The 14,125-nt window shown below is 40.1% G+C and overlaps 3 protein-coding genes across 4 annotated transcripts in view; 2 read left to right on the top strand and 1 right to left on the bottom strand.

The window, feature by feature from the left end:
- Window positions 1-8,681, top strand: part of LOC120727397 (programmed cell death 1 ligand 1-like) — a 25,989-nt gene extending 17,308 nt beyond the window's left edge. The window contains exons 4-6 of one of the 2 annotated variants that reach the window (XM_040021634.1): window positions 6,574-6,658; window positions 7,809-8,147; window positions 8,386-8,679. In XM_040021634.1, coding sequence (XP_039877568.1) covers window positions 6,598-6,658; window positions 7,809-8,147; window positions 8,386-8,564 — 579 coding nt within the window. In that variant the 5' untranslated portion in view covers window positions 6,574-6,597 and the 3' untranslated portion in view covers window positions 8,565-8,679. Of the gene's footprint in view, window positions 1-6,573; window positions 6,659-7,808; window positions 8,148-8,385 lie in introns of both variants that reach the window. The other variant, XM_040021633.1, reaches the window with a different exon arrangement.
- Window positions 1-14,125, top strand: part of LOC120727396 (urokinase plasminogen activator surface receptor-like) — an 85,409-nt gene that overhangs the window by 54,078 nt on the left and 17,206 nt on the right. The gene's annotated exons all lie outside the window — the stretch shown is intronic.
- The window catches only part of LOC120727391, a 19,067-nt gene extending 4,942 nt beyond the window's left edge, over window positions 1-14,125 (bottom strand). Inside the window, exons 1-5 of the mRNA XM_040021626.1 lie at window positions 13,910-14,125; window positions 13,287-13,628; window positions 12,732-13,201; window positions 11,253-11,579; window positions 10,817-11,014 (exon numbers count right to left, since the gene is read on the bottom strand). Coding sequence (XP_039877560.1) covers window positions 10,817-11,014; window positions 11,253-11,579; window positions 12,732-12,792 — 586 coding nt within the window. The 5' untranslated portion in view covers window positions 12,793-13,201; window positions 13,287-13,628; window positions 13,910-14,125. The remainder of the gene's footprint in view (window positions 1-10,816; window positions 11,015-11,252; window positions 11,580-12,731; window positions 13,202-13,286; window positions 13,629-13,909) is intronic.

Here is a 14,125-nt window from a genome sequence, read left to right as displayed (position 1 = left end):
CGTAAATTCTTCAATTCAGGGATGGTCTGCAATACCCTGTTAACAGGAACTACACTCACCACCTCTCATTCATGTGCGTGTTACGGCTCTGCAAGAGTGTGAGCCAATGAGAAACCAGAGGCACAAAACTTTAGACCACAAAACACACAATCTGATGTTGGTTTGTAAAGATGTTGCTGATGAGACTTTGTAGAAAGCAGCTGGTCTGAGTGATGTGATCAGAGTGCAGCAGATAATGTCTGACAGCAGTTTGAAGAGCAAATGGATTCTGTTCTGTTCTTCATCATCACCTACCTGACACCTCACACCTGTTTCTCACCTGCAGGTCACACAGGAGGATCTGTTGGACTGAAGGTCAGCCTGTCAGTTTCCTGCTGTGCTTCTTGTTGCTGCTGTTTTCTTGATGTAGAGAAAACAAAAACAACAAAGAATCAGGATCCAGCCTCATGTTGAGCTGCAGCAAAATAAAATGTCTGAATCTTTTTAAATCAGCACTCTTAGTCTCCCGCTGGTGGTTTCAGCGTTGTCAGTGAACCTGGGGAACATGAGATGATGCTGGTAACAGATCAAAGGTAGTGAACAGCAGACAGGGATCAGCTGCAGGTTTAATACACGTCCTGAATTTGGTTTAGTTTTAAGTTTCTGTAAAATAAAACCAAACGTTGTGATTTGTCTCTTTATAAATAAAGTTGAATTGAATTTCTCTCTGAGCTCCTGCTTCTGTTGTCTGTCAGTGATTTTATCAGTTGGACATCAAGTAAAACTTTGGATAAAATGAAAACTGTTCACACAGTGTCTGTAAATCCACGGGTGGAAATAATACATGTAACATTCACACAAGTCCACGAGTGATTGAATGAAATGTGATCATGGAAAATAAATTCAAAACTATTCAAGACTTTTACCATTAACTGTCATTCTATTATGAAGTAACAGGAAGGTAATAACACTATAATATAATAATAATAAAGAAAATTAAAAAATATGGTGTAACAGAGCTCACTGCCTCACACTGTCGACAGCAGCATTTCTTTTTAACCTTATTTCATTTAAGGCTCAGACTATCATCTGTTTTCACTTAAAGTAGTCTAGCTCTGATATCACTTTAGCCTCTGGATGGAGGATTTGCTATGTTAACTTATAGATAATAAACTCAACGTATTACAGACCAAAACCAAACACGTCCGTAGTATAAGACTGGATTGAACTCCCTTCACACCTGTCTCGACACAACAGTCAGGTCAGTCCCTTCCCTTTTAAGAAATCCACCTTAAATGTATTTTAAATGTAAGTAATGCAAAATGAATTTAATATTTTATCTTTAGTTTGTCAGGTAGCATCAGGTCAGATGGATGATGTTGGGTGAGATGGAGCAGACAGAGATGTCATCACAGCTGAGAGGAAGCAAAAGCCTCAACATCCAGGCTTAAAAGTGATGTAGGGAGCTAAAGCTAAAGCTCTGCTTTCTTTGTGTGCCTGTGCTAACAGCAACTAATGAGAAATGTGATGACAATTGTCCAGCTTTGTCCTTTTATATTCTAACAAATGTGAAGTGAACCTGTGGTTATACAGTAACGATAAGAGCATCTTTATTAGTCCCACATGTGGGAAATTTGTTTTGTTACAGCAGGAAGTGGACAGTGCAGTTACATAGCAAACATGAGAGAACCTGGAATAGAATAAGAAACTGTACACAACTGTACCCAATAGAATAGAATAGAATGATAGGATAAAAATAGAATACACATGCTATATACAACTGAGTACAAATACAACGTTGTCAGAAAAAGAGTGTTACACTTAGTCCTATTGCACATGTGTGTGTTTGATCAGCTGCAAAGTCTTTGTGGTGGAGTCTGACAGCAGAGGGGAGGAAATCTCTCCGTCCCACATCGTGGGTGCCGCAGCCACTGAAGGAGCTGCTCTGAAGTACTATAAAGGTTTGTGATGATAAATACAGGTTTACAGCTCAGATCATACTGAGTTCATTATGACTGATATAAATATGTGATAGAAGAATAATAAATCGAGTAAATTGTGATTGACAAACAGTTTTAAAGAGAAAGTTTGTTAGTTTAAATTGTGTGAAAGGTCAGAGATGGAGAGAACACCAGGCTGGGGCTGAATATCAGTGTATTACATGCAAATCTGATTGGATGACAGGACAGAGCATAAACTGAAGCTCGCATGGATGTTCTGGGTCTCCTGCCTCTGTGAGATCAGCAGGTCAAAGATTCAATAGCAAAACTTGGTTGTTCCAGCAGCGACGCCGAGGGCAGTGAGCTCTGAAACCCTCCCAGATGAAAACGTGCCCGATCGAGAGGTGATCTGCTGCTGATGGGTGACGAACCTACTCAGGTCTCCAGCTCTTAAGGAACAACAACAAAAGAAGATCTATAATCAGCATTTATCTCTTCTGTTTTATTTGATGGTGGGGAAATCATAATCATAAAGAGGCTTCTGATTAGAATTTATTTGTTATAAATGTGCTTTATATAAACTTTCATTAGTACGGTGTGTTGATTATATGTAATATATTTTACTTATTATTTATTTATATTCAGTTTTTATTCCTGAGGATTTTTGGGGTTTTTTTAATAAAAACTAAAATCAGGACAGAATAATTATTTTGCTGTCTTATTTTATGAATCATTTCAATGTAAGCAGCTATCTCCTGGAAGTTTTCAGTCTTTTGAATATGTGGCTTTACAGCTGAAGGCCCCATCCAAAGTTGTGTTTCTTAATGTTTACAGGCCTCCCAAATACTGCACAGACTTTTTAATGACCTCAGTGAACTGCTGTCTGTGATCTGTGTTGATTTCGACTGTGTAGTTATTGTTGGGGATTTTAACATCCATGTGGACAACCCTCAGGACAAAGGGACTAAAGACCTGAGTAACACTCTGGGCAACTTTGGGCTGACTCAGCATGTAACAGAGGCCACACATAATAGAGGACACACTCTCGACCTACTGATCTCCAAAGGCCTGAGCATTTCAAACATTACTGTGTCTGATGTGGGCGTGTCTGATCATTACTGTGTTTTCTTTGAAAGTAAAATCTCAGCCCACACAAATATATCAACAACAGTGATCACAAAACGGTGTATAACTGATGACAGTAGTGAGATCTTTAACCAGGTCTTCCCATTAACACCTGACCTGCCCAGAGGGTCAGTCAATGAGCTCGTCAATAGCTTCAATGCTAACATGTTAAATGTAATGGACACTATTGCTCCCATTAAGGTGAAGGTTATCTCTGGAAGGAAAAAGTCTCCATGGAGAAACTCCACACTGGTGAAAAATGAAAAAAGAGAGTGTAGGAAAGCTGAGCTTGAACTTCATTCGACCATGGCCTGCAATGACTTTGCCAAATTCTTCACAGAAAAAATCCAAAAGATTAGACAAGCAATTGGTACATCAACAGCAGATCCAGGATATGTACTGTGTCCACCGAAAAACTGTTTAAACACCATGAAACAGTTTCACCCGATTAACAGCAAAGACCTGGAGGACATCTTAGGTCCTCCTGCTGTTTAGATGTCCTGCCAACAAGTTGTTTCAAAAAGGTCTCAAAGACTTTAGAGTCAGACCTGTTACAGATCGTCAACTTTTCTTTATTATCAGGTGTGTTTCCAGAACCACTAAAAACTGCTGTAATCAAACCTATACTGAAAAGGGACAATCTTGACAAGACACAAATGAACAACTACAGGCCGATCTCAAATCTCCCATTTTTAGGTAAGATCATTGAAAAAGCAGTTTCTCAACAGCTCAGTTACTTCTTAAAACAGAATAACTGCTATGATGCCTTCCAGTCAGGTTTTAGACAGAACCACAGCACTGAAACCGCTCTGACCAAAGTGTTCAATGACATATGTCTGAATACAGACAGTGGAAAAATGTCAGTCCTAGTTTTACTGGATCTCAGTGCAGCATTTGATACAGTTGACCACAACATATTACTCAAACGACTGGAGAACTGGACAGGTCTTTCAGGAACTGCACTAAACTGGTTCAAAACATACTTAGAAAACAGGAAATACTTTGTATCAATAGGTAACTTCACATCTGAGCAGACAAGTATCACATGTGGAGTTCCCCAAGGTTCCATCTTGGGACCCCTTCTGTTTAACATTTACATGCTCCCACTGGCACAGATTATAAAGAACAACAAAATAAACTACCACAGCTATGCAGATGACACACAAATATATATCACAATGTCACCAGGAGACCGAGGCCCTGTACAGGCTCTTGGTAAATGCATTGAGGAAATCAATGACTGGTTGTGCCACAATTTTCTCCAGCTAAACAAAAAGAAAACTGAGGTAATAGTCTTTGGCGCCAAAGAAAAACGATTACAGGTCACCAGAGAACTTCAATCTATACATCTAAAAACCACAAACCAGGTGAGAAATTTGGGTGTAGTGATGGATGCAGACCTAAACTTAGAAAAACACATTAAGACAATAACAAAATCAGCTTACTATCACCTCAAGAATATATCAAGGATAAAAGATCTGATGTCTCAACAGGACCTGGAAAAACTAGTCCATGCATTCAGTTTTAGTAGGCTTGATTACTGTAACAGCATCTTTACAGGTCTACCTAAAAAATCAGTCAGACAACTACAGCTCATTCAGAACTCTGCTGCTCGAGTCCTCACTAAGACCAAAAAAGTGGACCACATCAGTCCAGCTCTGAGGTCTTTACACTGGCTGCCTGTCCGTCAGAGGATAGACTTTAAAGTTCTGATGCTGGTCTATAAAGCTCTGAATGGTTTAGGACCAAAATACATCAGTGACCTCCTGACCCAGTATGAACCATCCAGATCCCTCAGGTCATCTGGATCCGGTCTTTTATCAGTTCCCAGAGTCAGAACCAGACATGGAGAAGCTGCATTCAGCTTTTATGCTCCTTATATCTGGAACAAACTCCCAGAAAGCCTCAGATCAGCTGAAACAAATAAAGCACCAAATCCACACTTTTAAGCTTAAATTTCAAAACTTATATTTTAACTACTGATTTTATCTACTGTTCTCATTTTATCTACAGTTTTTTTAAATCATGCTTTTTATTGTTTTTGTTTTTTAATGTCTCTGTAAAGCACTTTGAATCACCTTGTTGTTGAATTGTGCTATATAAATAAACTTGCCTCACCGCTTTCAGCCATATTTACAAAAACGCTCCTCCTGTTCTGATTTTTCTGATAATAATCTGAGAGAAAGCGCTGAACTCCTCCTCTGAGCTGTTATAGGAACAGATGTTGGCAGATGTGTCAGTGACAGAGTTACAGTTAGAGAGGTCAGTGAGCAGGATTTCTATCAGGATTCGTGTCAGAGTTATTATAATGATGTCTGTTGGTTCACACTCACGGCTGCTTTGGACTGATTCCAGCTCAAAGAGCATCAACATGTTTTCATGTTTCCATCATGATGAGGACCAGAAACTCTGAGGATTCTCCTGAACTGACTACAGTAAGTCATCCCACAGCTTCTGCTTTATATTCTACATATTATTCAGTAAATAATAGATAATTACTGATAATTAGACACTTTCAGAGGGACAAAAGTAAAAAAAAAAAAATCTGTAGTTAAGAAGTACAGATACTCAAGCTGTACAAATACTCTGGTAAAAGCTGAAGTACTCATTAAACTTCTTTGCTGAAGTAAAAGTGAAAAAGTACAGGCTCTGAAAAGTACTCAGGTCCTACCGTAGTACTCAGTAAAAGGTAGTCTGGGGTTAAAGTGGATGTGGCAGGTAGAGGAACTCTACGACTGAGTGCAGCAGGGATAAAGAAATAAGTCAGAATCATTTGTTTTTTGAGCTCCAGCTTTTTCCAGGCTGTGATCAGCTGATCTACAAGCAGATGTGAGCCATCAACGCTCGTGTAACACAGTACAGTACAGAGCTGTCAGAATGAATCACCCAAGTTTAGTCTCACACTCTTTATCCAGGTTGTTGGCAATTATTAATTAATCGCCCTTCAGTGTCACACCAACACAGTGTCAACACAGCAAAGTGAGTGTGCCACACACTCCATGTGTCATCTACTCATCACCATCTGAAACTATAACCTTCATGGGCCAATCACAGAGGACGAGACAGACGAGGTAAAACTAGAAACAGGAAGTAGGACTCACTGGTTCTCCATAAAGAACAGAGATTTTCAGTTTTTTAGGTAAAACGTTTCAGTTTTCTTGGTTAACGTTTGGTTAACATCAACCCACAAAAATATTTGAACAGAAACTCCAAAAGCGAGTGAAACTAAATTTAAAATATAATTTCATTTTCAGTGGATGTTAACCATGAAAAGCCTGAAAGATCATTGGTAGAAAATTCAAATTATATTGGTCGAACATATCAGACTTTCAAAGCATCTTCTGTACGTGACGCTTGTCTTGGAAGTGTTGAGTTTAAACGAGCAGCTGAACAACAGATCAGCTCTAACCCTCAGGGACATTCAGATTTATTTAAACCTTTAATCTGATCTGATGTGTTCAGGTTTAAACTCAGGTTCAGTTATTGAGTGAAAATACCAACAGACTCAGACATTTAAACAAACTAAGAGTCAGCAGAAACAGAGAACACGGACATGTCTGCTGTAACTGCGTCACTCTGCTCCACGCTGATGTTTGTCCTGTTCGTCTCTGCAGGTGAGATTTAACTGTTAGAAACTAAACTGAGTTTATTTCTGAGATAAAGAGTCTCAGTCTGGTTTACATGCTGATTATATTTCTCTAAGAATTAGTTTATTACTCATTCAGTGTTGCGATCGACACAAAGCTGGGTGGAGTCTGTGTGTTGGTGCAGTTTGCAGCACAGACACAAAGAAGTGTAATGTGTGTGTCAGTGTGATGTGTTGTAGTGTCAGGAGTCAGGATGCAGCTACAAAGCTTCTTGTTCAGTGTATACAAACAGCTGTAGCTCCATAAAGGCAGCATGCAGAGACTCACAGTGTCTTATAATGAGAGGCTGCTTTCTCTCACACATGTTGTTCACTTGTTATCAGCACATGTTGTTGTTTGTGGAACAGAGTTATTGTAGTTTTTTCTCATTGGTTTGAGTTTTTATTCCATTTGGACTTTTTGTGTTTAGTTCAGTTTAGTTTCCAGATGATTTTCTTCTTTTTCAGGTTTGATTATTTATTGCTTGAAGAGTTTTAATAGTTTTATTCTTTTTTCATTCTTACTGTTTGGAGGTTTGTGTCAGAGGCCAGATTCAGGAGCATCAGTACAGCTGTTACAATAAAAAGCAGTGACTCAGTCTGACAGACATCCAGAGTCTCAATGAACTCGTCCATCAACAACATTTTAGCAAACTAACAGATTCTAAAACCAAAGATTTGTTTTTCAGATGATGTTTTTCATCCGTCTCAGTCTTTGCTCATGAACTTTGTCTCCAAACGTCTCAGCCTGAGCTTCCCTCTGATGAACTCCTTCATAATCTCATCCATTCTGCTCTCAATGAAAATCTGAACATGTTCAGCTCGGCCTCCTGTCTTTGTGTCAGAGTCTCCAAAGCAAACATGACAGCAGCTCACTGCCATCTTCAAACCTTCCCTTTCACTCTTGCTCCTGTCCTTCTGTCACAAATCAGCCCTGATGAAGATGCTCGGGATCAGGTGAGGAGGAGGAGAAGACTCGCTGTGGTGAAGCCTGAAGGGACACAAGAAGAAACACAATCAAAGATCATCATCTAATAACAGAAGACAATCTTTTATTGTGTGTTTCTGATTGGCTGCTGTAGAAGTGAACAGTTGTACTTTGACCTTTAACCTCTCTGCTCTGTTGTTTCCTCTTTCAGACCAGAAAAACATCACAGCTGAGTCTGGACAGGACGTCACTCTGACATGTCGAGCTCCAAACAACAACATCATAATTGTAGAGTGGAGCAGACCTGACCTGGGAGAAGAATATGTGCTTTTGTACCGGGACGGTCACTTTCTTCCAGACAACCAGCATCCATCTTTTAAGAACCGGGTGGATCTGCAGGACAGACAGATGAAGGATGGAGACGTGTCTTTGATTCTGAAGGATGTGACAGTTCATGATGCTGGAACATACGAGTGTGGTGTTGTCCAGCGAGTGGGAGGACCTATGACTCTAATCAACAGCACCAACCTGAGTGTTGTTGTTCCTCCAGGTGAGTGAGTAGAGTTCAGTGTGTGTGTGATCAGAGGTGAAGCTGCTTCCTGGTTGTTGATGTTTGTTTGTAAAGATGTTGTTGATGAGACTTTGTAGAAAGCAGCTGGTCTGAGTGATGTGATCAGAGTGCAGTAGATAATGTCTGACAGCAGTTTGAAGAGGAAATGGATTCTGTTCTGTTCTTCACTCATTACCTACCTGACAGCTGACACCTCACACCTGTTTCTCACCTGCAGGTCACACAGGAGGACAAGAGAAGGATGAAGACAAAGAGAAGGAGGATGGATCTGTTGGACTGATTGTTGGTCTGTCAGTTCCTGCTCTGCTTCTTGTTGTAGTTGCTGTTGTTGGTTTTTTGATCTACAGAAAACATAAACAACAACAGAGAGTGGAAACAAACCAGCCTCCTGTTTAAGTGCAGCAGGTTTAAAATGTCTCAGAGGTTTTTCCAGCTTTGAGTCTGCTGCTGCTGTTCAGAGTTCTGGGTGTTGTCAGTGTTTAAAATCCTGCAGAAACAGATGAACTGAGCACAGACAGCAGTGTTCCCACAGTCACTGCTATGGTTTATTAGACTCCTAATTAAAGACTGTGAATTATTATGTAGTTTTAGTTTGCATTATTCTCCTGAATTAGAAGGTGATAACTATTGCATTAGTTAAACTGATTTGCATTACATTAGACTGCTGATTTATTGTGAATGAATGATATTGTTTATGATGCATTATACTGCTGAGTTATAAGAAATACTGTTCGCAGAAAGTCATCGCCTTATTTGTCTGATTAGAAGAGAACAGAATATACTGGAGTTTTCTGCCCCATCTCAGCAGGAGCAGATAAACAGGGAGCCAAGGTTGTAGCTTAGGCGCCGTGTGAGAGAAAGAATGTGAATGTTTAGGCTTTTATGATAAGGTGGGGGCCACTAGAGGCTATGAGAGTTTGATCAATGCTCCACCATTTTGAGATCTGATGCTGTCTGCATCAGTGTCCATCTCCCACGCGTGTGATCATTAAAATCATTGTTTGACTCAACCCGGCCGGACCAGTGTTGTTATTGTGGTTTTTCCTCTTGTCTCCATCCCCAATATTTGAATCCGTAACAGTCAGAAACTACAAGCCAGAGTAAGCTGAGCTGTGTCGGGCAAACAGTCAGAGTCGTCTCTCTCACCTGGTTAAATCACCATGGTAACGTAGGAATATTTAGCTGATGTAGAGTTTAGAAATGTGTTATCATAGAATGTAGAATTATTGTAGGGACACTGTTTGTAGAGTAATAAAGGCCTCATTGTGTTGTGAATTTAGCAGTAGATTTTAGAGGGCTTCTCCCCCACTGAGTGGAAATTCCCCAGAGGATGTAAGGTGGGGGTTTATGACCTCTAGGAAGATATCTTCACCACCTTCAACACCTTCAGTGTTTTAACTGTCACGCACACACATCCACACGCACACTCACTCATGTGCACTCACACATACACACAGGTATGCGTACACAGTCACACACGAGCACTCACATAGACACGTGAGAACGTGCACATGTAGGCATTCACGTGCTCGTGCACATACACACAGACAGAGTTTTCAGCACACCGTAGTTTTATGATGGGGTCGCTTCTATAAAGCTGACTGTAACAAACAAAGGGGTGAAGATTTTTGCAGAGGGACACCGGCCTCATCTTCCCTTCTAGAAGATGGTTTAAGCATGCTTAAATAAAGATGAATGAAGATGAATAAAGATTTTGTGAAAATGACTACTGAGTCCGGTGCCATCTCTGGATGCTCGAGGAATAAAAAGAACCGGGGTAAAACTGATTTCTCAACAGTAACGTATGCTGAACACATGTAAATATGAAGCTGAACATTATTTATGTTTGTTCTGTAACAAAAGTTCAATAAAAAGTTTCAGAGTATCAGGATCAGACAGAAATATCTGAGTGTGCAGCTCCATAAATCTGTAGTTTCATAACAATCATAACACTGTGAGCTGTAAAACACTCTCAGCTGTATTTAATGAAAAGATGATGAAACCTACTGAGTGTAAAAATAAGCAGCATCAGTTAAAGAGAGGGTTGTTATACACACTTTGTTTTTCTTCCAGTCTGCTGCATTCAACACACACAAAGTTCATAGAAACATGAAAGAGCTCAATTTGACTTGGACAACATTTCTACATCCAAACTGAGTCAAAGCTCGTTCATTTGTAACTGATCGATGATCCTGAACACAAGCATGCATATTATTGATCGTCTATAATCCACAGACCTTCATCTACACTCAGATCATCACGCAGCGTTTGTGTTGTCACTTCATTCAGTGTGTGTAGCAGCTTATCTCAGGTCTGTGTTGTTCATCTCTCACAGAACAAGTTCTTACAATCAGCTGAACCTGAAGCTCCAACACAAAAACACTCACTGACTCTGAGATCAGAAATTCATGTGTGTTTGTAACACAGTTTGACTTTGTGTCAGTAAATCTCATGAACAGCCTGAAGATGAATAAACTGTAGTTCAGAGTCACTGACAGACAGCACAGACACACACTGTTGGTCTGAGTCTGAACACGATGACCATCAGAGAAATAACATCAGACTCTGAACATCCAGCTTTCTACAGCGTCTGCTGGATGTTCACCATCATTTATTTATCTTTCTTTGTGTTTGTTCATCTGACTCACATTCAGGCTGTAGAAGTTTAAGATGCTCTTCTACATGTGGATCAGCAGGATTCGGTTTACAGCTTCTGTAGATCAGGAAACCAACAACAGCAACAAGAAGAAGAAGTACTGCAGAAACTGTCAGACCAACTATCAGTCCTGTAGATAGATCCTTCTTCCCTCGATCTTTGTTGTCTTCATCTTGTCCTCCTGTGTGACCTGCAGGTGAGAAACAGGTGTGAGGTGTCAGCTGTCAGGTAGGTGATGAGTGAAGAACAGAACAGAATCCATTTGCTCTTCAAACTGCTGTCAGACATTATCTACTGCACTCTGATCACATCACTCAGACCAGCTGCTTTCTACAAAGTCTCATCAACAACATCTTTAGAAACAAACATCAACAACCAGGAAGCAGCTTCACCTCTGATCACACACACACTCAACTCTACTCACTCACCTGGAGGAACAACATGAAGGTAGATGATGTGTTCACTCCTTGTTTCTTCCATGAACACACGACACTCGTATGTTCCAGCGTCATTAATCGTCACATCCTTCAGAATCAAAGACACGTCTCCATCCTTCATCTGTCTGTCCTGCAGATCCACCCGGTTCTTAAAAGATGGATGCTGATCATCTGGTTCAAAACGCCCATCCCGGAACACAAACACATATTCATCTCCCAGGTCAGCTCTGCTCCACTTTACAACTATGATGTTGTTGTTTGGAGCTCGACATGTCAGAGTGACGTCCTGTCCAGACTCAGCTGTGATGTTTTTCTGGTCTGAAAGAGGAAACAACACAGAGCAGAGAGGTTAAAGGTCAAAGTACAACTGTTCACTTCTACAGCAGCCAATCAGAAACACACAATAAAAGATTGTCTTCTGTTGTTAGATGATGATCTTTGATTGTGTTTCTTCTTGTGTCCCTTCAGGCGTCACCACAGCGAGTCTTCTCCTCCTCCTCACCTGATCCCGAGCATCTTCATCAGGGCTGATTTGTGACAGAAGGACAGCAGCAAGAGTGAAAGGGAAGGTTTGAAGATGGCAGTGAGCTGCTGTCATGTTTGCTTTGGAGAGTCTGACACAAAGACAGGAGGCCGAGCTGAACATGTTCAGATTTTCATTGAGAGCAGAATGGACGAGATTATGAACGAGTTCATCAGAGGGAAGCTCAGGCTGAGACGTTTGGAGACAAAGTTCATGAGCAAAGACTGAGACGGATGAAAAACATCATCTGAAAAACAAATCTTTGGTTTTAGAATCTGTTAGTTTGATAAAATGTTGTTGATGGACGAGTTCATTGAGACTCTGGATGTCTGTCAGACTGAGTCACTGCTTTTTATTGTAACAGCTGTACTGATGCTCCTGAATCTGGCCTCTGACACAAACCTCCAAACAGTAAGAATGAAAAAAGAATAAAACTATTAAAACTCTTCAAGCAATAAATAATCAAACCTGAAAAAGAAGAAAATCATCTGGAAACTAAACTGAACTAAACACAAAAAGTCCAAATGGAATAAAAACTCAAACTAATGAGAAAAAACTGCAATAACTCTGTTCCACAAACAACAACATGTGCTGATAATAAGTGAACATAATGTGTGAGAGAAAGCAGCCTCTCATTATAAGACACTGTGAGTCTCTGCATGCTGCCTTTATGGAGCTACAGCTGTTTGTGTACACTGAACAAGAAGCTTTGTAGCTGCATCCTGACTCCTGACACTACAACACATCACACTGACACACACATTACACTTCTTTGTGTCTGTGCTGCAAACTGCACCAACACACAGACTCCGCCCAGCTTTGTGTCGATCGCAACACTGAATGAGTAACAAACTACTTCTTAGAGAAATATAATCAGCATGTAAACCAGACTGAGACTCTTTATCTCAGAAATAAACTCAGTTTAGTTTCTATCAGTTAAATCTCACCTGCAGAGACGAACAGGACAAACATCAGCGTGGAGCAGAGTGACGCAGTTACAGCAGACATGTCCGTGTTCTCTGTTTCTGCTGATCTGACTCTTAGTTTGTTCTAAATGTCTGAGTCTGTTGGTGTTTTCACTCAATAACTGAACCTGAGTTTAAACCTGAACACATCAGATTACATTTAAGGTTTAAATAAAGTTAAAGCTGCGGTTCAAACTCTTCCGTGTCTTTGAGGACGTGGCGTTAGAGTGACGTTTGGTAGGTTGGACTGAGGATGCGCAGAAATAAGTGCGTCACAACAGACGAAGTGGAAAAGTTTTAGTGTTCAGTTGTTGAACGATCTCCACAGAACAAAATCAGAACCTCTCATGTGTCGTCATGTAGGAACAGTTTGTGTTTCAGTCGCTGAAGCAGAAGAACGTTTTGTTTCTGACGGCAGTTTGATTCTTGTTTCATCGTCACAAACAGAAAAACTGAAACAATATGAAAATAAGTCTCAGGGAAATATTTTTACTAAACAGCCAAAACTTCCTGTTTTATCTCAGAGTTAAATCTCACCTGCAGAGACGAACAGGACAAACATCAGCGTGGAGCAGAGTGACGCAGTTACAGCAGACATGTCCGTGTTCTCTGTTTCTGCTGATCTGACTCTTAGTTTGTTCTAAATGTCTGAGTCTGTTGGTGTTTTCACTCAATAACTGAACCTGAGTTTAAACCTGAACACATCAGATTACATTTAAGGTTTAAATAAAGATCAAAATTTGTTCTTCAATGATTTGCTCGATCTCAAAATGTCCGACTCGTTCAGCCACGACCTACAGGTCACGTGGAATATTGTTCCACGTGACCTGTTGTTCAGCTGCGTGTTCAAACTCAACTCTTCAATCTCAGATTCAACACCTGATACAGAAGAAGAAGAAGTCGTGTTGGTTCGACGTTCGATATGTTGGACCAATAAAATGTGAATTTTCTAGAAATTTCATGTTTCAAGGTTTACAGGGTTAACATCCAGTAGAAATTGAATGACATTTTAAAATTTGTCTCAATCGTTTTTGAAACAGTTTTTCTGTTCAAACATTTTTGTGGGAGGATGTTAACTGAACTGTAACCATGACAACTGAAACTTTTTACCTAAAAAGTTTGACTGAAGATGATTTTAGAAAAAGACAGCAGACACTTACTGTTGTTCTTAAGAGATCTGTTAAATCCTCAAACACTCTTCTGATCATCAGGATGAACAAACATCCATATGAAGATAAAAAGTGTGAGATTGGTGTAATCCATCTGCTTTCTCTGTAGGTTAAAAGGAACCTACTGCTTTTACAAAGCAATTTGTAAGAAGTCAATCTGTTGGTAAACTGACCTCTGTGCCAGACAGCTCAACAACTGACTTATGT

This window comes from Simochromis diagramma, unplaced genomic scaffold (genome assembly GCF_900408965.1).
Source record: "Simochromis diagramma unplaced genomic scaffold, fSimDia1.1 OVJJ01000740.1, whole genome shotgun sequence".
NCBI classification, from domain to species: Eukaryota; Metazoa; Chordata; class Actinopteri; order Cichliformes; family Cichlidae; genus Simochromis; species Simochromis diagramma.
The sequence above is the reverse complement of the archived record's forward strand: the minus strand, read 5'-3'. Positions and strand labels throughout refer to the sequence as shown.